Source organism: Calidris pugnax, unplaced genomic scaffold, assembly GCF_001431845.1.
Source record: "Calidris pugnax isolate Ruff unplaced genomic scaffold, ASM143184v1 scaffold252, whole genome shotgun sequence".
In the NCBI taxonomy this organism is placed as follows: Eukaryota; Metazoa; Chordata; class Aves; order Charadriiformes; family Scolopacidae; genus Calidris; species Calidris pugnax.
This window is the reverse complement of record NW_015091118.1, coordinates 1542605-1569701: the sequence shown is the minus strand read 5'-3', so window position 1 is coordinate 1569701 and position 27097 is coordinate 1542605. Positions and strand designations below refer to the sequence as shown.

General features: G+C 45.1%; 1 protein-coding gene across 1 annotated transcript in view; it reads left to right on the top strand.

Annotated features, from left to right (window-relative positions):
- The window catches only part of ME3 (malic enzyme 3, NADP(+)-dependent, mitochondrial), a 136835-nt gene that overhangs the window by 69606 nt on the left and 40132 nt on the right, over positions 1-27097 (top strand). Inside the window, exons 2-4 of the mRNA XM_014958263.1 lie at positions 2586-2719; positions 4138-4287; positions 22342-22417. Of these exons, the coding sequence (XP_014813749.1) occupies positions 2586-2719; positions 4138-4287; positions 22342-22417 (360 nt within the window). The remainder of the gene's footprint in view (positions 1-2585; positions 2720-4137; positions 4288-22341; positions 22418-27097) is intronic.

The window sequence follows — 27097 nt, the reverse complement described above, 5'->3', positions numbered from 1 at the left end:
CTCTCCCTGATTAACCATGTGACTGCACACATGCTGGTGCTGGCACAGCCTCTGGGATGGCACAGGGACAGGAACAAGCAACAGGAGGCGAAGGAAAGCTGCCAAAACCGAGTTCATCGAGACGTGTCCTCAGTTTTTCTTGTGCAACTTTAATAACAGTTATTTGTCATAGAGAAACACTAAATCTGTGGAAGAAAACAGCAGTTTAAAAGCTATATAGTCATAAAGCTGCTCATTAAGATTTTTTTTTCAGGCATTTGTCTGTGTGCTTGAGTAGACATAGGCCAATAATTACCGATTTTGAATATTTTACTGCAAGCTGTTCATCAAAATATGAATCGGTTAGTTATGGGTGAAGTTTTCGTAATGATTTAAGCTCCTTAGACACTTCTGAAAATGTTTCTTTCTATCCTGCTGTCTAATCTGCTATCAGCGTAGCAGAAATCCCATTAATTAAGGACTAAGACCTTTTATAATCTTCTTCTCAGACTGCAGAATGCATTTACTGTTGCTGTTCATGGGGCTGAGTCCAGCACAGGGAGCTGCTGGTGGCATCTGGAGCATCAGCCCCTGCATGCAGGGGAGTGGGACATGCTCAGGCTTCTGCCTGGGATGGATGAGATTGTCCCATAAGAGCAGGATAATCCCATGCTATCTGGCAATTTTAGCTTCAGCTGTGGGCCAGTGTCAACCAGTTAATTAGATTTATGGCACTGTGTGTGCTCCTTGAATAAAAGCAAAGGGTTAGCTCTGAGAAGGCACCCTACACATCATGTCTGTCTTCTGTGCTGCTGATATGCCATTCATGCACAATGTGTCTGGTGGAAAACTAGAAGGTAACTGAAGTTGATGAGTTGGGTACACTGTGATGAGTTGATGAGTTGGGTGTACTATTCAGTATCCAAGCCTAAATTTTTGCCAACTTGGGGTTAACAAATGACACCCATCTACAAGAAGGGCCGTAAGGAGGATCTGGGGAACTGCAGGCCGGTCAGTCTGATCTTGAAGGCTACAGAGCAGATCATCTTGAGTGCCATCACGCAGCACGTACAGGACACCAGATGATCAGGCCTGGTCAGCAGGGGTTTATGAAAGGCAGGTTGTGCTTTACTAACATGATCTCCTTCTATGACAAAGTGACCAGCTTAGTGGATGAGGGAAAGGCTGTGGATGTTGTCTACCTAGACTTGAGTAAAGCCTTTGAGAACCTTTCCCAGAGCAGTCTCCTGTAGAAACTGGCTGCTCGTGGCTTCGACAGGCATATACTTCATTGGGGAAAAAAACTGGCTGAATGGCCACATCCAAAGAGTTGTGATGAATAGAGTTAAATCCAGTCGGTGGCCAGTCACAAGTGGTGTTCCCCAGGGGTCAGTGCTGGGGCTGGTTCTCTTGAATATCTTTATCAGTATCTTTATCAGGGACCTGGATGAGTGGACCAAGTGCATCCTCAGTAAGTTTGCAGAGGACACCGAGTTGGGTGGGAGTGTGGATCTGCTTGAGGGTAGGAAGGCTCTACAGAGGGATCAGGACAGGCTAGATCAATGACAGCTGGCTGAATATGAGCCAGCAGTGTGCCCAGGTGTCCAAGAAGGCCAACAGCATCCTGGCTTGTATTAGAAACAGTGTGGCCAGCAGGACTAGGGAAGTGATGATCCCCTTGTACTCGGCACTGGTGAGGCCCCACCTCAAATATTGTGTTCAGTTTGGGGCCCCTCACTACGAGAAAGACACTGAAGTGCTGGAGCAGGTCGAGAGAAGGGCAATGAAGCTGGTGAGGGGTCTGGAGCACAAGTCTTATGAGGAGCAGCTGAGGGAGCTGGGGTTATTCAGCCTGGAGAAAAGGAGGCTGAGGGGAGACATTATTGCTGTCTACAACTACCTGAAAGGAGGGTGTAGTGAGGTGGAGGTCGGTCTCTTCTCCCAAGTAACAAGTGGTAGGACAAGAGGAAGCGGCCTCAAGTTGCACCATGGGTGGTTTAGGATGGATATTAGGAGAAAGGTCTTCACTGCAAGGGTTGTCAAGCATTGGAACAGGCTGCCCAGGGAAGTGGTTGAGTCACCATCCCTGGAGGGGGTTTAAAGATGTGTAGATGTGGTGCTGAGGGACATGGTTTAGTGGTGGTTTTGTTAGTGTTCGGTTGATGGTTGGACTTGATGATCTTAAGGGTCTTTTCCACTCTAAAGAATTCTATGATTCTAAACCTGTTACATGATTTGTAAAGGATTGTGAGAGCTGGGCTTTCAGGAAGGCCATTGAAAGTAGTAGGCATGAGCTAATTAAGTACCAGAAGAAAAGCATGAAGTGAAAGAAACCCCAAGAATATATACATTACAAAGTGTATACACTATAGGCACCAACCAAATTCAAATGGGAAAAGTGTGAATCATCAAAGTCCTGCTGGTGCTGGGGACTTTGCTAAGCCAGAAGCTGTAGGGTCTGGGTGGTCTGAGCCCCATGGTGCCTGCAGGGCCGGACTGCCTCCAGAGCCCTGGGGGCTGTGTGCTGCTGCTTGCTTTCCTCTTGGTTATCCTGTCTGGTAGTGTATATTGTGCCATTTGAACGTGCCTTCCTCTTTTCTTCCCAGGGAATGGCTTTTACTCTTGAAGAGAGGTTGCAGCTGGGAATTCATGGCCTCCTTCCTCCTTGCTTCTTGAGCCAAGACGTTCAAGTCCTCCGTGTGCTGAAAAACTTTGAGAACAAATCCAATGATCTTGACAGGTATGTCAAAAACATCTTATTTCCTGCCCCCCTCCCCTTTTAATTTTCAGTTCTTTAAAGCCCTTCAAAGGATCCTGCTTCAAGGCTCACAGGTTTCCATCAGAGTCACTTTTTTCCAACTGTCCATATCCTCCAGCACCAGTAGTATTTATTCTGACCTGTCTGCCTTCACCTCAGTTACACGCCATCCCAGTCCCAAAACAGCACTGGTACTGCTTCCTTCTGGCACCGCATTGCTGGAGAGCTCTGGTACAAGCCTGGCAATTCTCTGTGATACTGGATGGAGGAACAGAAAGAACCTGCCAGCTGGTAGGAAAAAAGTAAAAAACCACAAAAAATGATGAGTATTGACTAATCATTCTGTTCCTGAACTTCCATCGAGTTCTAGTATTGTTTATCGTGGTTATTGATGAAGGATGGTGTTTGACTCCCGGTGTGATGGATGGTAGGGTTTGCCTCTCCATCTCTCTCAGCTGCCGTCGATCTGGGGACTGAGGCAGCAGGACTCGTCTCCTGTAGAGCAATTGCATTGTTTTTTCTCTGTCACAAATGCCTGTGTTGATCTTGCAAATTCTATATTGTTGACGGGGTGTGATGCCTTTTTGAAGCCACGCTGCAAGATTGGGTGCAGAGCGCAAAAGGGAGTTTGTCATTATGTTCGTACAAGTTGCTGAGACAGCAAATCATTTCCAATCTCTCCTTACTTTTTGAGTTTTTCATTTTTCTGGCTTCAGTTTGACAAATTCAGTCTTAGCCAACAAAACATTTTCAAGAAAGAAAAACCTTTGGAGAAATGTAAAGTATTCTAAGTCACTGAGTGGTCATATAAACCCAGTGATGCAGGTATAAGACCGGACAACACTAATAATACAAAATTGACTTAACATTTTCATTTTCTAAATTAATGGCTTTCTATTTTGTTTTCAAAGATGGAATTTAACTATCCTAGTTCTAATGATTAAGTAATTGAGAATGCAGGATAATGGAGAAAGTGGTTTTGTAGAAATATTTGAGGAAAGACAGTGCTTTGAAATATGCATATTAACATTTGCATATATGCATATTTCATCTTCCAGATTGCATAATAAATTCTGATAATAAAGAGGGTGTCCCGCTGTGTCCCAGGTAACACCTGAATTCTGCTTTTGACCTTTTCCATTGCAGTTGTTTCTAATGCAAATTCTGAAATTCTGAAGGTACGCATGGGTCTGACTTCCAGCTCTACCGAGTCTTTGTGAGCGGTCAGTGAGGGTGGTGGAGCCCATGAGGTCCTCTGGGAACGTTTGCTCCACATATCTGCTCATGATGTAGAACTGTGGAGTGTCAGGGCTTGGGAGAACTGAGTGAGCCAGATACTGCCTCTTCTTGAAACTGCCAATGTCCATAGATACTGATTGATATCTCATTTTACTTTTAAGGTACATTGTTCTTATGACGTTACAAGACAGGAATGAGAAGCTTTTTTATCGAGTGCTGACCTCGGACATCGAGAGGTTCATGCCCATCGTTTACACCCCAACGGTTGGCCTGGCTTGTCAGCAGTATGGTTTGGCTTTCAGGAGACCACGGTGAGTGAAGAGGCCGTTCTTGCCCCTGGTTTTAATTCCGTGTGAATGTTTCTTTTGTACCGACGGCCCATCTTTATGTGGGTGGCCCAAAACATCCCAAACTCCATCCCTCATCAAGAGATGGACCGGCAAGCGGCTTCGTGTGTGTACATTTGATGATGAGCTCGGGGAGTCGAGAATAGCTCTGCCTTCTTCCTATAAACAGGGAACAGAGTGGTTTTGTTCTCAAACAGTACTGTACAGTCTGTGCAACTTCTCTCCAAACGCCTCCCTGAACTTATGGCTGCATCCCTCCCCATCTGCTGTCTCAGGAGCACCGAGTGCCTCCTGCAGTGCTGGCGTTGGAGTAATTGCTGGATTTGGGATACGTTGTGCTGATTTTGAACTTTTGTGTGCGCTTCCACAAACCACCCTGCGAGAGTCTCTTTCAGAGGAGGTGATGCTCTGCATCAGTGCCTCCCTCCCTGCTCAGAGCAGTTACTGTGTAAGTTCATGCAACATTAAACACTCTGTACCACGTTGGAAGGCCCTCTTCTGCATAACTCTTTTTAATGATTAATGTTTAGATAAAGCCCTCATTAGCATTTTGAAATACATTTGAGTCCTAGCCTGAAAGTTCAACAGTAAGGTTCAGTTGCCTTTGCAAGCTTTTTGTTTTCTGTGTCCTTGAACTGTACCAGTGGGCAGATAAAACGTTAGCTTCTGCTGTAGAAATATGCGAAGTAAAGTAAGAGTAATACTGGTTTAAAAGCATGAAGCTTAACTGCAGTTTCAGCTGAGAGTAGCGCAATAGATGGGGAAACTGGGGCAAGTTCTACTGACTGACTCGAGGTCACACTGGGACCCTGAGGCGGACCTCCAGGACATAAGGGCTGTGTAGACAGATAATGAATAGCATTACAGATAAGATTATCTTGGCAAACATGTTTGCATCCTGTTTGTCATCAAAATTTGTAGTTAAGCCACCAATTTCCTCACGTGAGCTGCTCCTCAGGATTGCTTTTTACCACGTGCCTATCTCAGGTAGTTGTGTTGTGTTCCCTGATGCCCCACCACTGGATCTGCTGGGCTGTGGTGAAGCCATTCATCTAGTCAAGCTTTGATCATTCCCCTCCTCCTCCTCAGTGCGTATGGGGAAACCAGAGAGGGAATTGTCCTTTCTACAAGGGGAGGACACTTCTTCTGGGCAGGAATAAAAGGCAGCAGGGCTAAGAGAGCCCAGACTCTGTCTCCAGGTGTTGAGCTGTGAGCACTGTCAGGCAGGGAAGAGCACACTGCCAGTTCTCAGCTAATCGAGATTCACAGCCACAATTCCTGCTGTGCAGCCACTGCCTCTCTGCCTTCAGCCTGCCTTTACTTTGCAAGAAGTTAAAACAATGTTTGGGAGTTTTGTTTCTTTTGTTTTCCATCCCTGATGTTATTCTCAGGAAAGCAGGGCTTGCTTTCCATACACTGGCCTCTTTCTGCAGTTGTAGCTGTTGGAGAATTCCCCTTCCTGTAACTCATATCTTTCTCATGTTTTAAACCCACAGTATTTTACCAATGTGGTGAGAACATCTGTTCCCATAGTCTGACAGTTCTGCTGTTGAACTTGGGCTTGGACCTATTCTGGATTCCAGCTGGTGGCTTGCTCAGGGAAGGGCAAACTATCAGGTCCTTAGCACACTGAATTTCCTATGGTGGGGAGTTTGTTTCCCTGAAGATGTAGAGTGAATTTCATCCTAGCCTCAGGTTTGTTTTTAATCAAGGTTGGTTTTGCTGAAAAAAAAAAAGAGCTATTATGTCATATAATGACTAAGATGAGAAGCATTCATATGTGGTTTTTTTGTCAATCTGACTCTTATTGTCTTGCAGTATATATTTTCTCTTCTGGAGCATATTATGTACATCAGGAGCTGGCTTCCAAGACGCTTAGTCCAGGGTTATTTCTGCTAAAATCATTAGGACCTGCAGATTTGGGGAGCTCAGGAATTCAGATCTAAGTTTGAATTTCTAGCTCTTGCCGTGTTTATTATTCTAAGCTGTACTGGAAGTCTGCAAAGCTGATGCTTCTGATTTTATTTGTATCAGAAGGTTTTTAAAACAAAATGACCCCCATGTAAATACATTTCAGTGTTGTTTCAGGGAGAACAGGGCACCTAGAACTGGAGAGGGTCTTCAAGCCATTCAGTTTTGCTCTGCTGTCACAGGAAGCCTTATTATATAATCCTGTTCATTAAGTGATTATGTTTTATTTTAAACCTGCAATAAAGCTGCCCTTCAGCCCATTCCAGTACTTAACTCTCATATAACCTGAAGGCAGTTTTCCCTTAGTATATGTTCTTTGACAATGTCATCCTAAATGTTCTTTGCCAATATCATCCTCTCTACAGTAGCCTTTTCGTCTTCAACCTGATGGTTTTCTTGCCCATAGTTCTTGCTGTTCTGTCCAGGATGCCCCACTCTGGAGTCTCCTGTTTTGCTATGTTTCTTCTGAAATGCACCACAGAAGAGTGAGCACTGCTCCACCGTGGAGGTCTGGCAGTGCCGAGGAGACTGGAGCAGTTAGATTTTAGCTTTTGCTGGGATGTCCCAATGTGCCCTCGCCTTTTTTTGGCATTAGCTGAGTGGCCTGGTCACTGTAATACAATTTGTCATCTTCTGCCTGTGAAACTTTTCTTTGACACAGTTACCCCACCAGATACGTGCCACTCCGTAATTGCACTTAGCATTTCTCCTCGCTACGTGTCCTGCCATGAACTCTGTCCAGTTGGTTTGGGCTCATCTCTCCAATGAATCAAAGTCTTTCTAAATCTGTCCTCTGGAGTGCCGTGCCTCCCGGCCCAACTCTTTGGGCAACGTGGAGCTGGATGAATGTTTGCTGCAGCAATTACCTTTTCATCCAAACTGTCACGTTTAATAGTGTGGATCAGGTGAGGGAGATGAGATATCTCGGTTTGAAAACACCTCATGGTGCTCCAGCATGGATGGACGTGCACGTATAGCAGAGCTTATGGTGAGGAGGGAAGTCTACAGAATACTATGCGGTCTTTCTGTGGCCACAGCAGCAATTAGTGACTTGTGGACACAATGAACTTCTTGCCTGTGTTGAGATCTTTCTCAGCCCCATTAGTGCTTGGCTTGATATTTGAAGGTTGAGCCTGGAAAGATTAAAGCATGAGTAACTTGCTTACAAAGCAACTCTTGTACAAGAGCATCTGAAAATAGTCCTATGAGGTCCAGCAGGGCTTCTCTCATCAGAATGCATTTGTCAGTGTCCGCATGGCTGCAGATTTTGTTTGCCAGATACTGCTGTCATAATTGCAGGGCTCAATGCCTCTTTCACCCTTCCAGGCCACTATGTACAAATTCTTAAGGGTGGAGTTTTTACCTGCGCTTCTGCAGGGCTGGTATCCAGAATTCTTCTCCCAGGTGAGAGCTCAGGCATCCTCCCTGCCAGCAGATTTACCTGCTCCAAATGGGATCAGACTTCTGCCATCTCAAAACACAGGTTTTCTCTGTTTACCAGTAGAAAAGAACTTCTGGGGAAAAAAAAAAGACATACAAACATACAATTCTTGTCGTGCTCATCTATGATGCCCATAGTGTCCCCGCTTCTGCTGGTGAGCAACAGAGCTCCTGTGCCCCAGCACGTTCCTGTCTCTTCCCCAGACTCCAACTGACTTTCCCTTCAGGAGCAGCTTTAAGTTCTCCAAGCAGGCTTTTCTTTTTCTGTGGCCTCAAATTCTTCCCTGTGTGCTGAAAACCCAGGTTTGTAGAACAGCTGGAAGGGAGGTGGAACCATCAAATTATTAAAAATGGCATTCTGGCACCGTCCCCCTAAATGTTCAAGTTTTTGCTGGAAGCTGTCTATGTTGAATAACATTTTTCCTGTCTTCTTTTCCAGACAGCTCTCTGCTGAGTTAACAATATTTGTTTATTCAAAGCCATGCAATAAGCATTAAAATTTTCAGGGCAAAGTACAATGTCATTTTATAGTTTGTATTTTTAAAATAATAAAAAAGAGGTTATTGTATAATCCGTAAGCACAGGTTGAAGTACCAAGAAATGTCTCCTCTGTCATACTTACCATAAGAACCCTGCCAAAATCTCTGTTTTCTGTGATCAGACCACATTAAATAAGCACAAGAGAAGAGCAGCTGTGTCCAAAGAGGAGTCTTCCTAGCCACCCATCCTGTCTGCAGCAGCCAGTACAGGTACCTCAGGAGGAGGAGAAGACTTGGGTAGGCAAATATGCTCACTTTTCAGGAGCTTCTCAGCTTACGCTCCTCCACAGTTTGTGTCTCAGGGTCTCGTGGTTGTAGCTTTGTTGCAAAAAATCTGCTCCCACGTTTGTCTTCACACATTCTGGAACGATTGTGAGGGGACCCAGATGGATTCACATTGTCAAAGCCAAAGTACATTGGTGGAGACAGTGTCCCAGGCTGACAAGGTTTGAATCATGTGTCAGTGTGATTCCTGATGCTCAAGGTGGCCCAGACTTAAGGGAGATTTCCTGCAGAGTTGTGCAGCTTCAGATCCTATGGCTGAAATGCACGGCTTTGCAGCCTGTCTCCTGCCATCCAGCCCTGGTTATTCACTCCTCCTTTCCACCACCCGTGTGCCTGCACAGATGTCCGTGCACCTCTGCAATCATCTGGGTCAGGAACAAATGTAGGCAGATCCACGTCTATTTTTGGGGCCAGACTAGGGGTAATCTGGATAGCCAGTTCACTGCCAGCTGCAGCAGGACTTGTGCTGACATGGTGAAAGGACCGAGCTGCTGAAGGCATGAGGAGGACAGCTTGGTTGTGTTCCACAGCTGTAGTGACATAATCGTGGCTTCAGGCAAAAGACTTACCCTGGGGACAAAATGTAGGCAGATCCACGTCTATTTTTGGGGCCAGACTAGGGGTAATCTGGATAGCCAGTTCACTGCCAGCTGCAGCAGGACTTGTGCTGACATGGTGAAAGGACCGAGCTGCTGAAGGCATGAGGAGGACAGCTTGGTTGTGTTCCACAGCTGTAGTGACATAATCGTGGCTTCAGGCAAAAGACAGGGTTACTCTGAGGACTTAGGAACGTGGGCCTCGGAAGCGTTTGCACTTCAAAGCCTGGGGAGCCTTCATCCTCATCAGAAGTTTGGGAGGGGGAAGGAATGAAGTGTAGTAGAGCAGGGCTTGCAACTTCCTGAGATACTGAAAGAGGGAAAGAGGAATTTTCATTCTTTGATCTCATTAATAGAAAGAGTCACCATTATCTTAGGAAATGCTTTCATCAGCCCCCTAAGCATTGAAACTGTGATTGAGAGTCCTTTTTGCTTTAGAGTGAAGATACAGAGTCCTCTATGAAGAAAAGTGCATAGCAGTATTGTGAACTTTTTTCCTTTTTTTCCTTTTTTTTTTTTTTTCAAATATAAAATGTAGTTAATGAATATCGTGGGGGTCCTTATGCAGCGCAGGACAGAACATGTGCAATGCTATTTAAAAGGTGTATTTTAAGCTGGAGGATCTCTTTTAATTGTGGCAATATCTTTGGAAAGAGACTTTATACTTTTTCAGAAAGAGAAAGCAGAGAGGGAACTTATCTCAGGACATGGAATCAGGGTTTTATTTCTCCTGTGATAGTGAGGAATAATTATTACAGTGGCATAAGACCACAGGCTCTGGAGACACTGGGTAATTCATGAGCATACTGGTATTTGAAAGTATAAAGTTGTCAGCTGCTCTGCAAAAGCTTCTGATACCCCCTGAGAGCAGGACTGGGACAGGTTGGAACGTCACCATTGGAGGAGAGCTGTGGGGACAGAAAAAACTTGCTTAGGTTCACTCTTCTTTTCTGGATACATAAATATCCTGAAGGACTGATGGCAGAACAATGTGGAACACGCTGGGGTGAAGCTGAACCTGGAGAGCGAGAGCTAACAGGATGCAGATGGTGCGAAAATCAAGTCTGACAGAATAATGATCTGTGTCTCTGATGAAAAATGAGCAAGTGAAACATCAGTCAATCTACAGAATTGTCTTGTCAACAGATCTGGCTCTGCTGAGGCTTTTTTTTTGTTAATGGCGTTGCGCAGGCTGAGCAGCAGGAGAAAATGTTACCTGCTGTTTCTGGATTCTTTAAACCCAAACCGAATGGAAATGAGAACAAAGGTCTAAATCCCATAGACTTGTCCCTGATGACAGAATTGTCTGCACTCCCTCTGCTATGAAACAGTGGAGACCAAAAATGAGTGGGAAGACTGGGGTTTGGATTATTGTCCTGAAAATTGTACTTTGAAGCCTCTTTAGGCAATATGCACTTTTTGCGAGAACACTGATTGTCATACCTTCTCTTGTTGCCACCAGCCTGGTTCATCCTTCTTCTTCCAGAGGCAGCTGCAGTCAGTGTAAGAGAAGATAAATGTGTTTAATGATCTTCATTTAAATAACATCACCACAAGCAGACTGGTCTTCTAACAGACTGAAGGGGAGGGGGTCTTTGGAAAGTATCATGGGGACAGTGTGTAGTCAAGAAGCCCTGAAGATGTCCAACCCCCCTGCAATGAGCAGGGACATCTTCAACCAGATCAGGTTGCTCAGAGCCCACTCTAACCTGACCTTGAATGTGTCCAGGGATGGGGCATCTCCCACCTCTCTGGGCAACCTGTGACAGTGTTTCACCACCCTCATTGTAAAATTCTTTCTTATCTCTTGTCCTAGTTATGGGGCCAGGTTATGGAATGCGGAGAAGACTATGGCTAGAGTAGATGAGTAGGAAGAAATGAGGGCAGAGAGAATCCAGGGCTGCTGAGAATGGCTTAGCCTGTTTGGAAACCTCTGCTGAGAGGAGGCAGAGTGGTTCAAGGTTTCCCACTGCTCACTTTGTGCTGACTCCACTTCTTCCAGGCAAGTCTTTTCAGCATGCTGTCTCTCCATCCTTCTCCCTTCTCTGTTCAGCCTTCAGTTAAGTGGTTCTCCAAATGAGGTTAACAGCAATGTCTCACATTAATTTATGAAGGTCAGGCTTTCCCCTGCTGTCAGAGGTGATTGAGATTTAAGTCTGTTGAAATTCCCTGATTTACGAGGAGAAGCTCAAAGGAAGAGGTGGGGTTGGCCAAAAGAAAAGAGGTTGACCTGGTGAAGGAAATTCAAGAGGATGTGTTCACATTTAATCTGGCATAAATCTGTGCTGCTGCCACAAGGAACAACCCCACCTTAAACAAAAAATGCCAAAGACAGGGAGGAGGGAGGAGAATTATTTAGAACCATGAATACCAGGATGTAAATTGGAGGGGAAATAAGGCCGGGTGGAAAACCGGGTGGAAACCTCAGACAGCAATATCCATTGGGCTGTGGGACAACCTCCCATGGACTATGCATCATGACCTGGGGATGTTTTTCATGAGGAGAAACCTCTTTTTTAACTGTTTAGTGTATGAAATATTTATGTTAATAAATTCTACGTTTTTATTATATATTTTATGTTGACTTTTATATGCCACTGCAAGGTGGCTGTGAGATGCGGTCTCATGTCGCTGTGTAACGGCTGTGTCAGGGCTAACAAGCTGGCACCCTTATCCTTGAATAACAGCAACCCCTTCCGAAAGAGAAGAGAAGAAAAATCAACAGGCAGCATGGAGAGCTGGCTTGCGTTTGCCAAAGACTTCCCCAGGAGGTCTGCACAGAGTGAAGGCTTCTGTGCTCTGATACTGTAACTCTTACCTTCTTTGGGTTTTGGTGTGTTTTGGGTGGGTTGTTTTTTTTCTAGAGAACTCTGGGTGCAAATGCACCATTCAAACATTTTGATGAGGCAAGCCACACACATCTTCAGTACATGATTGTGGAAGACCTGTGCTGTAAAAGCTGCTGGTACTTTCTGTATTTTCTGCGGTTTATAGCAAAAGTTAAAAATTTTTCTTAGGTGGATTCACTAAGACAGAATATTTAGGTTAGGTTTAATTTGTCTGAAAGCTGGTTGTCAAAATAATATTTCTTGTCTTTGTCAAACTTTGTCCTAATTCTGTGCTCATTCCTGGGGCTCCCTGCAGTGCACTAAAAGTGAAGGTGTGGGTCTTGGAAGAATTTGCACAGCGCAGGAAGGAAATATAATCAGGGTAGGACTTAATTTAACTTCCCAGGGATTTTTGATCCCACCTTAACCTCTGTACTATCAAGTAAAACAGAATACATTGTGTGCTTAGCAGTGAAAGCAGATAAGAGCTCCTTGGTCAACATCACTGAGCAACAGCACCGATTGCCCATCTCAACACGTTTCTCTTCACAACCCTGTAATCTTCCAATTACTGAGATACTGCCAGGATCCAGCACAGGATCCAGGTGTAAGACTAAGTCTCCAAAAAGACAGAGAACAATCAGAGCTGGGTCAGATTTTCCTACACTTCAAGTTGTTTTTGAACAGAAGGCTTCAAGCCCCTTGGGCGTGATGAGTTTAAATGCAGCAAAGGATACTGAATTTGGGAAATGCCCACGCTTGCTGGTTGGTGGGATGTTGGTTGGTGGGATGTTACGTCTCGTCTCAAAGCCTGGTCTTTACCCATGTGCATCCATAAATTTACGCATGGGTCAGGGAGTAGTTATGAGCAGCCTGTTTCTCCCCCTCCCTCCTGCACATCAGCAAGGAGGGAGCTCTAGGTGTGAGGGTAAGCAAGAGTCAGATCCCATAGAATCATTGAGGTTGGAAGAGGCCCTTGGGATCATCGAGTCCAACCATCTACCCTACTCTACAAAGTCCTCCCCTACACCATATCCCTCAGTACCGCATCTAAACGTCCCTTAAACACAGCCAGGGACGGTGACTCCACCCCCTCCCTGGGCAGCCTATTCCAATGCCCGACCACTCTTTCAGTGAAAAATTCCTTCCTAATGTTCAGTCTAAACCTACCCTGTTGGAGCTTGAAGCCGTTCCCTCTCGTTCTATTGTTAATTACCTGTGAGAAGGGAGCAGCACCAACCTCTCTACAGTGTCCTTTCAAGTAGTTGTAGAGAGTGATGAGGTCTCCCCTCAGCCTCCTCTTCCTCATACTGAACAGCCCCAGCTCCTTCAGCCATAGAATCACAGAATCACAGAATCTTCTAGGTTGGAAGGGACCTTAAAGATCATCTTGTCCAACCGTCAACCTAACTGACAAAAATAGACACCCACACAACAAAGAAGGAGCATCATCACTAAACCATACCTCCCAGCACTACATCAACCCGTCTTTTGAACACACCATGCTGCAGACCTGCTTGGCTCTTACCCAGCCCTTGGCTCCAGGGGCTCAATCTTTCTGTAGATCTTCTCTGACCTCTTCTTAAACACCACCGTTGAAATACCACTACTGAAAAGGACACTGAAAAAAAATAACAGTTCCTAAAGTTTTGAAATACAGACAGGATTTGACCACTGAATTATGCCATGACATGACAGTGCTCTGGTTAAACCCTTCTGTCCTGAGAATCCAGTAGGGAGAAGCAGCTGATGACAAGCCAAAAGCAATGTGAGTCTGTTGGCCTCCCTTAACCCTCCACTGTGGATAGCAGAGATTCACTGCGGACCTGATGCTGACCCTCTGCATTTTCACATTGCTGCTTAACGACCAATATCAGTAGTTACTGCACTGGTCTTTCTCCATCGACCCTCCCTGGGGAGGAAGAGAGAGTTATTTATTCTTTAGGCTGTTTCCTGACTAGCAGAACCACTGAATCCAGGATTCCTCTTGATTTCTGTCCGCTGTTCTGTAACACATCCCCTTTGTGAGACCTTCTGTTCCCTTCCACATCCCTGTCATCCCTTCTGCATAACCACCTGTGCTCCACTGTAGCTGCCCACACCAGCTCGTGCTTTTCCCCTTCCCTTTTCTCTTCTTTAGGGAGCAGCAGGCACAGCTTTGGATGCTCTGCTTGCTGTCCCCTCTGGTTTCCTACCTGTGTGTTTTCTATCCTCCCCCATAACCATTTCTTTTTTTTTTTTTTTTTTTTGGTTTCCTCTATAGTCAGCATTTTCCTCCTTTTCTCCACCTTCTGCTTAGTCCTGCAGCCCAGGAAGGCTCAGAGGCTTTGCAAGGGCTGGGCTAGCAAGGGTTCAATAGGATCTAGGTGTGAAGCAGCACATGGTGTGTCTAGTTGTGAGCTTTTTTGGCCAGCTGTCAGAAGAACTGTCTGAGGAAGGCCTGCGTTCCCCTCCCCGGGGCGGTGGGGACATGAACCTCATTATCTTTTCCCTTTATCTCAACAGTGGTTTCCATGAAAGGGTGTAGGAACAAACATCTTTGAGACCTTTGCCTTTCTGATAAATTTGCTTGAAATGAACTAGCAGGTAAGAGAGGACACAGGGTGATTGTATAAGCTCCCTTTTCCTGGGGAAAAAAAAACAACCGACGAACAAACTTGCTAAAAATACTGTTGGGTGTTAATAACTTGGCAGACTAGGAGGTGGATCTGAAAGCTTTGCTTCAGGCCCTGATCTGAACCTTCCTGCTGTGCAAAAGAACTGGGAGGGCTGCAGCTTCCACCGAAGCCCGTGTGCGTTGCTGCCTGCATTTAGGGGCAATCACTCCTACGTGCTCCTTGAAATCTCCCAGTTCCTGATCTTTGGCAGTTTCCTACAGCTTAGCTGCTTGCCGTCCCTTAGGATCCTGGAGATTTCCCTGCGTGGGTTTGGGGGGTTGGTGTGGATAGTGAATCTTTCATTATTGTACCTTGGACTCTGCGTCTTCTGACTTCCACGCTGAATTTTGGTTTTCCTGCCTAAAATATATGATGACAACTTTTAGGACATTTATAGTATTAATGCAATAATTCACCTTGCGGACTGTGTGAAATTAAATCTCTTTGCACACTTACACAATAGGATATTGCCTTATAAATCTCTGCATAGATTTCAATAATAGTTGATTGTGCTTGGTTTCTATTATTTTTTTGTCAGCACCTCAGAGTACTGTTCAGCATCCTACAATTTACAAGGAAAATAATCTAAAATAACAGAAAGTTCTTAGCTTTTATTATAAACCAATCTGTAAAAATAGCTGAGAGATCACCACAGAGATTTTGTCCAGTTTGATGATTAATTGTACTGTATTTAGACAAATCAGTGCATGCTAGCACATACTTTCTCTCCAAGGCCTGTAGCCCACAGGCATTGTTGATCTCAGGCTCCCTAAAAGAGCCAAGCAATTTCAAAGTTTATTTTGTTATTCTGCAGACTCTTATCCTGTTCTGGCAGAGACCTGAATCAAAAAAAGTCAACAACAGGGGTGCAGCTGGTGGAAATGTCTCTCGAGGCTCGTATTGCTCAACCTGTCAATTTTGTGTACGAGTCCTGGAAGTGCAAATAAATAAAACCAAATGTAGGGCTTTACTGTAACCGCATTTTACTGCATCTCTAGCACAGACTGCCTTTGAATCCAGAGTGGGTTGTGCAGCCTGTTCTTCTGGCGCAGCAGAGATGGTTTGCTGTGGTTACCATGCAGTCTAAGCCAATGAAGGGCCATCAGCTGATCCCTCCCTTGCGTGTGTCCCCGCTGCAGCCAAAACACCTCCCAGTCATCTGGGCTTGGGGCAGAATTCAGCCAAACTCTAACGAGCACAGAGCAGCCTGTGGCAGCAGTCAGCATCCTTCCATGGTAACGAGCCCATTTGTCTTTTTCTTTCCTGAGCATGAAGATAATTTTGCCAGGTGCACCTCAACGTCACTCTCAGTCTTAGAATCCATGAATTGTCGAGGCTGGAAGGGACCTTTCAGGTCACCGAGTCCAACCATCAACTGAACACTGACAAAAACCATCACTAAACCGTATCTCTAAGCACTACATCTGCCCGTCTTTTAAATACCTCCAGGGATGACGATGTCTTGCTCAGAGCTTCCCCAGAGCCTCTGTGTAAGGCAATGGCTGTGATGGCTGCAGAAGGTCAGCTTGTGCCCTCCCTGTCAGAGACCTTCCCTGCAACCCCGTATCTCCGTGTAGGTTCCTCACCACTGTCTCACAACTTCTTTGTCATTGTTCAGCAGCAGCCTCATGCAGGCTCGGATGGTGGCAAGAGATCTGACTCATCTCTTCTGTTTTTTTCTTTTTTAAGCACTTTTGTTTGTTGCTTTTTTAAGCAATGGCTTTCCATGAACTTCCTACCCCTTCTGAGGGAAGTCCAGGCCCTACTAAGTCAAAACAAAAAATACTTTTATGTGGGCAGGATTTCATCACCTCAGGTTGTAAGTGGAGATGCTTAACCTCTGTCCTGAGCATTTTTGTTCTGCGAACGAGCCTTTCCTATCCAGATGTTGAGTCATGATGCCTCCCTGGCTCATACAAATATTGCAAATGTGTTCATTTTCTTGATGCTAACCCACCCTGTAGTCCTTATCCTCTCCTTGCTTGTGGAGTAAGTTCCCCTCGTAGCAGGCAGACTAAAAGTTAATGAGTGGAAAGAAATTGAACCAAAGCCTGAGGCTTGTTGCCATATTCATGGTTTAGTCTTGTAATTCATTGCACGCACCTGAGGACCCAGACTCCTTGCAAGCGCCTGTTCTTGTGTTAGATCACAAGAGCAGTGTGCTAGTATCTGGAGAATCGGGGACCTTAGCTACTATTTTAATTTGCCTCTCTTCATCAGTCCCTCTTCTCAGTAACAAGTAACTACATAAGGCAAAGATTGGTAGCCTATTAAAGAAAACATCTCTGATGTTTCTTTTCTGAGATCCAGTAAAGGGGACTGATGGACTGATTGCTGTGCAGAAACCACATGGAACTTGCAGTTGAGTCTTTTGTGTTCTTTATGCCAAACCCTGATGTATTGAGGTTACATGGCAAGATTTTGGTAGCGGGGGCTCTGGCCTCTGTGAGAAGCTTCCCCCATGTTCCTGTAGGACTGCACCCCATGGAAGGGACCCACACTGGAGCAGTTCGTGAAGAAATGCAGGCAGTGGGAAGGACCCATGTTGGAGAAGTTCATGGAGGGACCCCATGGTGGAGACAGGGAAGAGTGTGAGGAGTTCCCCCCCTGAGGAGGAAGGAGCAGCAGAGACAACGTGTGGTGAACTGACCATAACCCCCATTCCCTGTCAGCCTGCACCGCTCTGGGGGGGAGGAGGTGGAGAAATGGGAGGTGAAGTTGAGCCTGAGAAGAAGGGAGGGGTAGGAGGAAGGTGTTTTAAGATCTGGTTTTATTTCTGACTACCCTACTCTGATTGGATTGGTAATAAACTAAATTAATTTCCCCAAGTTGCCTCTGGTTTGCCCCTGACAGTAACTGGTGAATGATCTCCTTGTCCTTATCTCAGCCCACCAGCCTTTCGTTATATTTTCTCTTCCTCTGACCAGCTGAGGAGGGGGGTGATAGAGCAGCTTTGGTGGGCACCTGGTGTCCAGCCAGGATCAAGCCACCACACCTGAATAAGCCTGACCATTACAGTATCTGTAAATATTGAATAATGCTCTTCAAATATATTCCTCCCTTACTGAGCAAGCATGAGTTTCTTCAGAGTATTCCTTTTAGGGGAGTGAGGGAGGAAAAGAAGGATGAAACTGCACTGGTTCAATGGGGGTTTTTTGTGCTTTTCAAGTCATGTTGGCTTAGGAGCTTCTGAGATCCTTCTAGCGATGTCTCCTTTCCTCCACAAGACCATAAATATCATACGAATATGATTCTATCTCAGTATGGGAAATTCATGTGAAGCAGAGTAGGGTCCTTTTGTTTCATGTTAGTATACAAAGCTGTTCTGCTCTTCTGTCACTTTTGACCAGGATGGTAAAGTTGGTGGGTATAATTCCTGCCTGATATTTATATAAGTGTAAAGGGGCCATTAATTGTATAAATGTAAACAGGCAACTGAAGTCATTGCTCATCAGGCAACTGAGCACTACCCCAAACCACAGCATAGGACAAGACTGTAAGGGGAGCACAGCACTGGCCAAAGAGGTTCTACATGGAGCCTGATCAAGCAAAGGCATGGATTGCTTTGGATTTCTGCCTGAGTGCATGTTGGAGGCAGCAGCAGGCTACACAAGTGGGGCGAGACACCACCAGGAGGGCTGCAGACACAGCCATCCACAAAAGCACTGGTAGTTACCAAGGAGAAGTTATTAGGGAGGGAGACTTTTGGGGAGAAGGGAAGTGAGGAGAGATTTGGAGCTGTGAGGAAAGAAGTTGCATAAGCTTTTTCACTCCCCTCTGAGTTTTGGGAAATGAGGTTTTGTGCATTCTCTGTCAATGAACAATAGTGCTTTAGAGATAGCACTCCTGGCTCCATCGTACATGGTTTCTGCTAAGGGGGAATAGATCACAGGGCAGCGTTGCTGGCCTCGAAGGTCAGAAAGGGAATGATACTTTGCCTTTTTGAAGAAGTAACAGCTCATTGAATGAAAGCATTAAAGAATATTTTTATTTCCTAATACCTGAGACATGTTAAAACCCGTTCCTTCCCAAATGTCTAAAAGAAATGCATGTTACTCTAAAAAGCCATCACCAGGATCTGGCATTAGAATCATAGAATCATAGAATGGTTTGGGTTGGAAGGGACCTCAAAGATCATCGAGTTCCAACCCCCCTGCCATGGGCAGGGACACCTCCCACCAGACCAGGTTGCTCAAGGCCACATTACTTCCTCTGGGCATCAAAAGTGTCCTGTCTGCCTTGCCCCTGAACTTCTCCTAAAATGAGCCTTGCAATTTTGGGATCATCTTCATTGTGCATCTTTCAAAATGCCATCAGAATGGCCAAGATCTAACCAGGACTGAGCACCACAGCAGGATCCTTCCCATGGCTCATGTGGTAAGCTGTGTAGCTTTATAATTCCTGGAGCACTTCAGTGAACTCATCCTTAAACAAAATCAGAAAGGAAAATAAAATGTTTAGGGATGAGAAAAGTGTGATGTAGGTGAACATACCCAACCCTTGTGACAGATTCTGCAATGATGATTTGCAGTCTGCTGGACCCTGCACTCCAGTTCGGGCAGTTTGAGTTGACTTGCTGAAATCCAGGTAGAAATAGGGTCTCAGTGACCAATTAAGAAGTTGTAACTTTCCTCGAAGTTTCCTGGAACCTTACTCAGTGGCACAATAAAATCTAGTCTGACTTCCACCTTAAGGAAAGGCAGCTGTAGTGATACCTGTGATGTTAATGGACTGAGTAGGAGACTGGAGCTCTGAACCCCTAACGAATGCAGGTGGGAGCACTCCCCGCTCTGAATTACTCCCACAAAGGTAACAGCTCTCTGAAGGTTACTGTTTAGCCAGGAGCAGTGGTACGGTGTGTACATTCTGGCTCGACATCGCTGGGGCAGTTAATCTTTACTAAGTTGTATTTCTTGTATTTTTACCCCCATGCATGAGCTGACTGTGTGCAGAGCTGCTTCTCTAGGGGGAATCAAGATAGACAATGACCAAGCCCATGTAGAATGGCAGGATCCCGGACACAAGTGAGTGTTCTGGTCCAGAAAACCAGGATGTGTGTTTGCCCCACACAGTGCCCAGGGTACATGACTTGATCAAAATGATTTATCTTTTTAGCTTCTTATTTTAATTGAATTATTTTTATTGAGTCCCGAGGGGATTAAAGTAAAACTGCCTCATCATCTTTTTTGCTCTGAAGCAATTTATCAAATGTTATCCCAGGAGAGATGGAGAAGGCATGATGATAAAGGCAGCATCTGTTGAACTCCCTCTTCAGAATGCTTAGGCTGCATGTTTTCCTCAGAAAAATCAAGTTAATTGGTTTTAATCTGGTTGGATGTTTCTTATTTACCACAAGTCCACATAGACCAGCCTGTCACTCTCAGTATTCAGAGCTCTACCTTGATGTCCTGAAAGGCACAAATAAGCTTTTGCTCCTGGTACCTCTCCTATAAGCTGTGTACCCTTGAATGAAACCTGGCTGCTACTCTTCCCTGGCGGTCACCAGCAAAGCTTTTGCTGAGTTCAGTTTGAGGAGCTTGTCTGTTCCTTCTGCCTGCCTTGCAGAAGGGATTTTGGGAAAGATTAACCCTCTGCCAATTTTTGGCATCTTATTTCAACAGGTAAGTTGGCCGGCTCATCTCTTTGGGTAACCATTGTCATCAGGGGAGAGTGCATCATTCCTTCAGGGACCATTGAAAATGAGGACTTACTTGTGACCCCCAAGTCTAAACTCTGATGTGTTTGCTTCCCTTTGCTTCTTAAAAACACAGTGAATTTGCTGAGCTGAGTCAGTCATTTCATACTCGGTCTGCAAAGGGGCTTCCAGCTCACAGCTACCAGGATCCTCTTCTGTTTGCTTGAACACCTGATGGAGTTCTCAGAGCTTGGACCAGGTTCAGGACCGTGCTCCAGCTGGGTGCATAAAGGCACTGGAAACTTTTGCGTTTTATTGGAACTGGGCCCTTGGCTCTCGGATTCAGCGTTAGGGAAATATGATGCTTGCCTAGATGTGTGTCCACTTCCCCATGTGGTTGTGTCAGGAAGAGAGGTCACTTTCCCCAGGTGGATCACCATTTCTGCTCCTGAAGGTTTACCTCCTAAGCTGGTAGTGCCATTAGTGTGTTAATTGTTAGTCTCAATTAAGCCATCATATTTTGCTTAGAATAAAGCAAGGAGCAATTTTTCTAGCAAGGAGACGTTTTCTAGCTAACATTTCATATTAGAACCCCAAACCACGACTGGATCTGAATTTACTGGGGCTGAGCAATAATAGAGAGATATCAGCAGCAAAAATGCATTTCTCTGTTGTTCCAGCTGATACGTACCACTGGCACAGCTCCTGCTGTTGTGAGCAGGTGACAAGACAAGGAACCTAGGTGCCTCCGCCTGCCAAGAGGAGTCATCAAGTTAGAGCCCTTGATTTGTGCTGATTAGAGAGCACCGTGAGCAACATAAGCAATTTCATAGAATCATAGAATCATAGAATGGTTTGGGTTGGAAGGGACCTCAAAGATCATCGAGTTCCAACCCCCCTGCCATGGGCAGGGACACCTCCACTAGAGCAGGTTGCTCAAGGCCCCATCCAGCCTGGCCTTGAACACCTCCAGGGATGGGGCATCCACAACTTCCCTGGGCAACCTGTTCCAGTGTCTCACCACCCTCATAGTAAAAAATTTCTTCCTGAAATTTTCCCTGAGACTCTCATGGAGGAGGTTGCTTCTCTGAGGTTAGCACTGCCTAAAAGGAGCTTCAAAAACATCCCAAAATATCTGAGCAGAGATAAGCCAATGTGAATAATACTGACCTGGGTATTGGAAGAATATCCCTGTGATGGATAGTATTTTTGGTAATAACAGCAAAGAGGAGAAAAATAAGCCACAAGTCTAACACGTGTTTCTAGTTCCTAATTTTATTAAAAAGAAGGCATTTTTGTTTAAACAATTAAGACCTTTGTGTTGAGAAGTCATTAGCCTTAGTGCAATCAGGTATGCTACTCTCCATGTGAATACTTCATACTGGGGTTTCATCCAAACATTTAATTTTCTGATTCACTTCTCATAATTTTCAGTGGTTTTCATTTGATCAATGCAAGTGTCAAAAACTGGGGTCAGATATTTGGGGAAAAAATGATGTTGCACGGGCAGGTTTGGCTTGGTCAAAGCAAATGCCATGGCAGATGTGATCCCATCGGATCCAGTCGGAGCTCTGTTGATTGGAGAGGGGACCCAAAATGCCCAGCTCTGCAGTAGCCATCTGCATCATTGACATTAGTAGCTGGGTGAGAAGGATTGTGCTTTCACTGTTGAAATTGCCAGCACTAAGCTCCCCGGGAAAGAATGTGTAACAGGGTTTAAGGTAAAATCATCAGCCTCCCCTGCATTTATCAGAATTATTTTAACGAGGAAGCTCTTCTGCACTAAAGCAGAGTTTGCTCCCCGAAGCAAAGATGTTTCACAGGAGTGAAATGTGCAACGCCGGTGGCTGTTGAGTGAAGTTGCCATTAAAGATCTTGAGCCTTGGGCTTTTGAAATGAGAACTAAACTGGTTATTAGCAGTCTCTTGAGGTCTCATTTCCATACCAGTGAATAGTCTGGTTTTGTGCTCATTTCCCTGCATTTTCAAGTTTCACCTGTTTTATTTTATCTTGGAGTTATTAATTTTATGACAAGGCTTCGTTTTCTTTTTTTTTTTCCTTTCTTAGGGGGTTGTTTATCACCATCCATGACAAAGGCCATATTGCAACAATGCTAAACTCTTGGCCCGAAGAAAATATTAAGGTATGTGCACGTCTTCTGTGGACTGGAAAATTACAGGAAGCTGGGTGGAAAATGGGGTATTGAATGGAATTGCTTGTCGTTATTTACAGAATGGCCTATTTAAAAGGACAAGCTAAGAAATATTCCCTTCCTAAGAGAGTTTCCAGGCTCGTGGTTGAACTTCAGAGACTCTGTCACGTGTGTATGTGGTCAAAACCATCTTTATCATAGAATCAGAATAGAATCATAGAATTGTTTTGGTTGGAAGAGACCTTTAAGATCATCAGGTCCAACCATTAACACTGCCAAGTTCACCGCTAAACCATGTCCCTCAGCACATCTACATATCTTTTAAATACCTCCAGGGATAGTGACTCAACCACTTCCCTGGGCGGCCTGTTCCAACATTTGATAACCCTTTCTGTGAAGAAACTTTTCCTAATATCCAATCTAAACCTCCCCTGGTGCAACTTGAGGCCATTTCCTAATGCCCTGTTGTTTGTTTCTTGGGAGAAGAGACCAACCCCTGCCTCTGCACCCTCCTTTCAGGGAGTTGTAGAGAGCAATAAGGTCTCCCCTCAGCCTCCTTTTCTCCAGGCTGAACAACCCCAGCTCCCGCAGCTGTTCCTCATAAGACTTACTCTCCAGACCCCTCACCAGCTTCGTTGCCCTTCTCTGGACCTGCTCCAGCACCTCAATGTCTTTCCTGTAGTGAGGGGCTCAAAACTGGACACAGCACTTGAGGTGCAGCCTCTCCAGTGCTGAGTACAGAGGTCCTGTTTGTCAAAGGTAGTAGGATCTTGGCCAATAAAAAGAGTGTGTGTGATAATAAATTTGTACAGAATCGGGTTCCTAGCAAATAAGTAAGATATGTGTGTTGAAGAATTCTGGGGCTGACTTGCAACTAGTTAGATGTACTAAAGCTCCTTAAGATATCTGGAACCGACTTGCTTGTAGGACTCCTTCCCAAATCCAATGAGTCATGCAGCATCCAGAACACTGGCAGCTCTGCAAATAATGTTTGATATCCAGCAGCTGAAAATATTACTGACACCCCACCCAAAAAGTGATCTTGTGAAGTGTTTTTCACTAGAGCTCAGGGCTGAGCAAGTCCCTGGCATGAAATAAAGTCAACACTTAAGACAGGTCTTGCCAGTCACCTGCTTCCATCAGTCTGAATGTACGTGTGCCTTGGAGCTTCCCTGGCTATGGACAGGGCTTCAGTCCCCTATCAGTCAGCTGTTTTTTCTAGGAACAAAGGTTTGGCAGCTGAGAAAGTCTTGCAGGCATTTTCCATTTCTAAGGGAAAAAAAAAGGAAATCTAACATTCTTCCAGAAAAAAAGTTATCATATTGCTATAACCTTGTCTTTGGAACCATGGAGAACAGATGCAAACTGGCTATTTGGTCCTTGCTCTGTCCAAAGATCTCAATATTTCCATTTGTTTCTGACTCAGGACTATGAGCAGAACTCTTTATGGCTAATAGATATGTTTTTGCAGATGGGGAAACTGGCAGAGAAAGATTAGAGGCTGTTGTTGAAACAGCCCCCTCTGGCACCCAAAAGAGACCTCAGGAAGGGCAGTGGTCCATGGAAGAGATTCAGACTATCTACTTTCCAGGTTTGCCAGACTACAAAGGCAGATAATTTCACCAGTATCGCTGGTTGGGACCTCAGGGTTCCCTGTGTGTTTGTACACAGAATTCTCCATGCCTGAACTGGTAGGCACTGGAACACTTGAGATTTTGAGATAAGTAGGGAGGCACCTGGACTGCACCTAAGTCCCTGGAGGGACCCAGGTTTTTGGAAAGGCTGAACACCAATACCAGTAAGTCCCATTAAAGACAGCAAAGAAATACCTGGAGATGCTGCCCCACTTCTTGCTTTGTAGCTCCGTTGTGGCAACAGCATTTACTGTGGAAATGGGAAATGTGGGTTGTAGGCCTGGATCCTCTGCCTGGAAGGTCTGGAAGAGTGCTCTGCTTAGCTCAGCAGAGCCTCAGCCAAGCTCTGGTGTGCCCCACCTCCACCCCTCCTGTTGAAGCTGGGCTGCTCTCAAAGATCCAAAATGCCAGAAGCAGAACAAGCTAAAGAAGCCATTCTGAGCGTACTCAATTGGGAGTGTGAGGGTTTTGTGTTTCCTCCAGGGCAGCTAATGAATCCCACCATGAAGAAACATTGGCTAAAATGCTGACAGCCCTCATCAGTGCCTCCCCTTGCTCATTTTCTATCTGGTTCCTTCGTATTGACTCCCTTCTGTGGGATGGCCTGACTAGAGCAGGGGGAATGCAGAGAATCGTACAGCGTTGTGTTGTGGTAGGGAGTCATCCTGGCAGCTAGGACTCCAAACCACCTCAAAGTGAGGATAATCTAGAAACCATATCTCTTATTCCAAGACGAGTGTGCTGCTGTGCTAGCCATTGCATTGGCCTTCCTTCCTTCCTTCCTTCCTTCCTTCCTTCCTTCCTTCCTTCCTTCCTTCCTAGGCAGCGCTGCGGGATTTCCTGCGTGAGCTGCAGGACGCGCAGCGGGAGAGGGTACGTTCCCCTTCCCTTCCCTCCTTCCCTCCTTCCCTCCTTCCCTCCTTCCCTCCTTCCCTCCTTCCCTCCTTCCCTCCCTCCCTCCCTCCCTCCTTCCTTCCTTCCCTCCTTCCTTCCCTCCGTCCTTCCCTTCCTTCCCTTCCTTCCTCCCTCCAAAGAATTCTCACCTTAAAAGCTCAGGATCTTGAGTCCCTGTCAGGATTAATCCCATACAGGGCTGGCCAAAGTCATGGAGCACTCAAGGCAGAGTATCAATTCAATCTGTGAAGATTGACCTCTTGCAGTCGATACAGAGAAGTGGGAATGCCAACAGCAGCACTTGCCTCTCTGCTTTGCCTCAGAAGCTTGGAGATCGGCGTAGTTCTCTGGATCACTCTGTTGGGCCAGATGCCTTCTCCTTGGGCGTTGCAAAACTGGGCTAGCTACATACAGCCCGTGGTCCAGAGTCATCTCAGCTAACACCAGCTGCCTGGAGACTCAGTGCCTAATCTCAGTTTGTGAGTACTTCTGGGTGATCAATAGAGAGGGAGATGAGCATCTTCAAAGAGAGATTCACCCCTTTCATCCCTTCCCAAACCAGCTGCTGGAGGGAGGAGATGCACTCTGGAGGTTTCTGTCTCTTCCCCATCAGCTATCAAAGAAGTTTAGAGCCCAGTTAGATGGTTGGCTTAAACTGCACATCTAACCTTTAGCCAAAGACTTGACTGGAGTCATGAAGAAAATTTGTAGCGCAGCTGGAAGGAGAAAACAGGTTCCTCATTGTTAAACCAGAGGTTCAGTTAGAAGGGTCTGTCCTGCTCAGCCAGAGATTAATGGCCTGTTGTTGGGTTCTGATCACATGGACGTGAGTGATTAAAAACATTACTGTGCTTGTATTTCAGGTACCCCCTGAAACTGTGTTCTTTTTTTTTAATATATATATATTTTTCAAATCTGAAGAGCCACAAGGAAATGTGAATCCAGTTTCCCCTCTTTGATACAGACAGCAATGAATGTCTCCTTTGCTGTATTTTCTGGTCTCAGGTATTTTCAGTGTTACCTTGAGGAGCTTTGGTACCTATAGAGTGCAGCACATCTAAGGAGAAGAAACTTTCTCTCTCCAATGGATATCTAAGTGCTATCGAGAAGTTTTTTGGCTTGCCCACAAACACTTACTTGTTTGAATGAAAAGGGATTTGTGCTCCAAATAAATATTTTGATTCATTAGAACTTACTTAAAAAAAAACCAAACCAAAACTCTCTGTATATTTAGAATTTTATCTCCTTTTAATATAATTTGCTTCAGTTTCATGGTAAACCTGTAGCAGTGTATGTGCTTGCTGCTTTCCCTATTCCCAATTCTGCCTTCCAGTCCCAACTGCATCCTCTGGGTGTGGTGAAGGAGCGAGCACACACCCAGAAACAGATGGAGCCCACCCAAAAAGAGACTTCCCTATCGCTAACACTTCACATTGATTCAGAAGGAAAAACAAATAGGAAAATGCTCGAAAATGGAGGTGCATGTCCATGGCAGTGCATATCACTGTCATGATCATGAATTCCCCATGGCAGGTCTTGTTCAACCTCTAGCGCAAGGATAAGTGAATAGTCCTTTTAGATTTTATAGTTTTTTCATTGAAGGTTCACTTTTAGGAATTCTAACTCCTAGTGACGAGAAACTGGCAGCAGCACAAAACCAAATACTCTACATCTAGCAGGACCGTTTCAAAATGACCCTTATTACATATAAATTTTCCCTATTACTTTGTGCATTATGACACTGAAATATATCATGCTTGAAACTAATAGAGTGGGGTTTTTTGCTAGAGGGTAAAATAGATGTAAAAGGCAGAACAGATGCACGTGTCCTCTGTATTTGTAGTTTCTCCTGAGGCTTATTCCTGAACTGTGTAACGTGATGTAATTCTGTTCTGCTGTTGCAAACAGTAGTTTAGATTAAGAGAGAAAATAGCCTTGGGATGTGTATATAGTTTATGTTGAATAAGAAAGGACACTGAAACAGATGAGTACGATTCTTCCTGAAATAGGAAAATGCAGCAAGAGGTTTATTCCATTCCTAAATAACTAAATGCTTCTCCAACACAGCAATAAACCAATGCATCTTTATTCTCCAGCCCCTACCCCCTTCCAAGGAAGTACATCTGTTGAGGTAGCTTCTCAT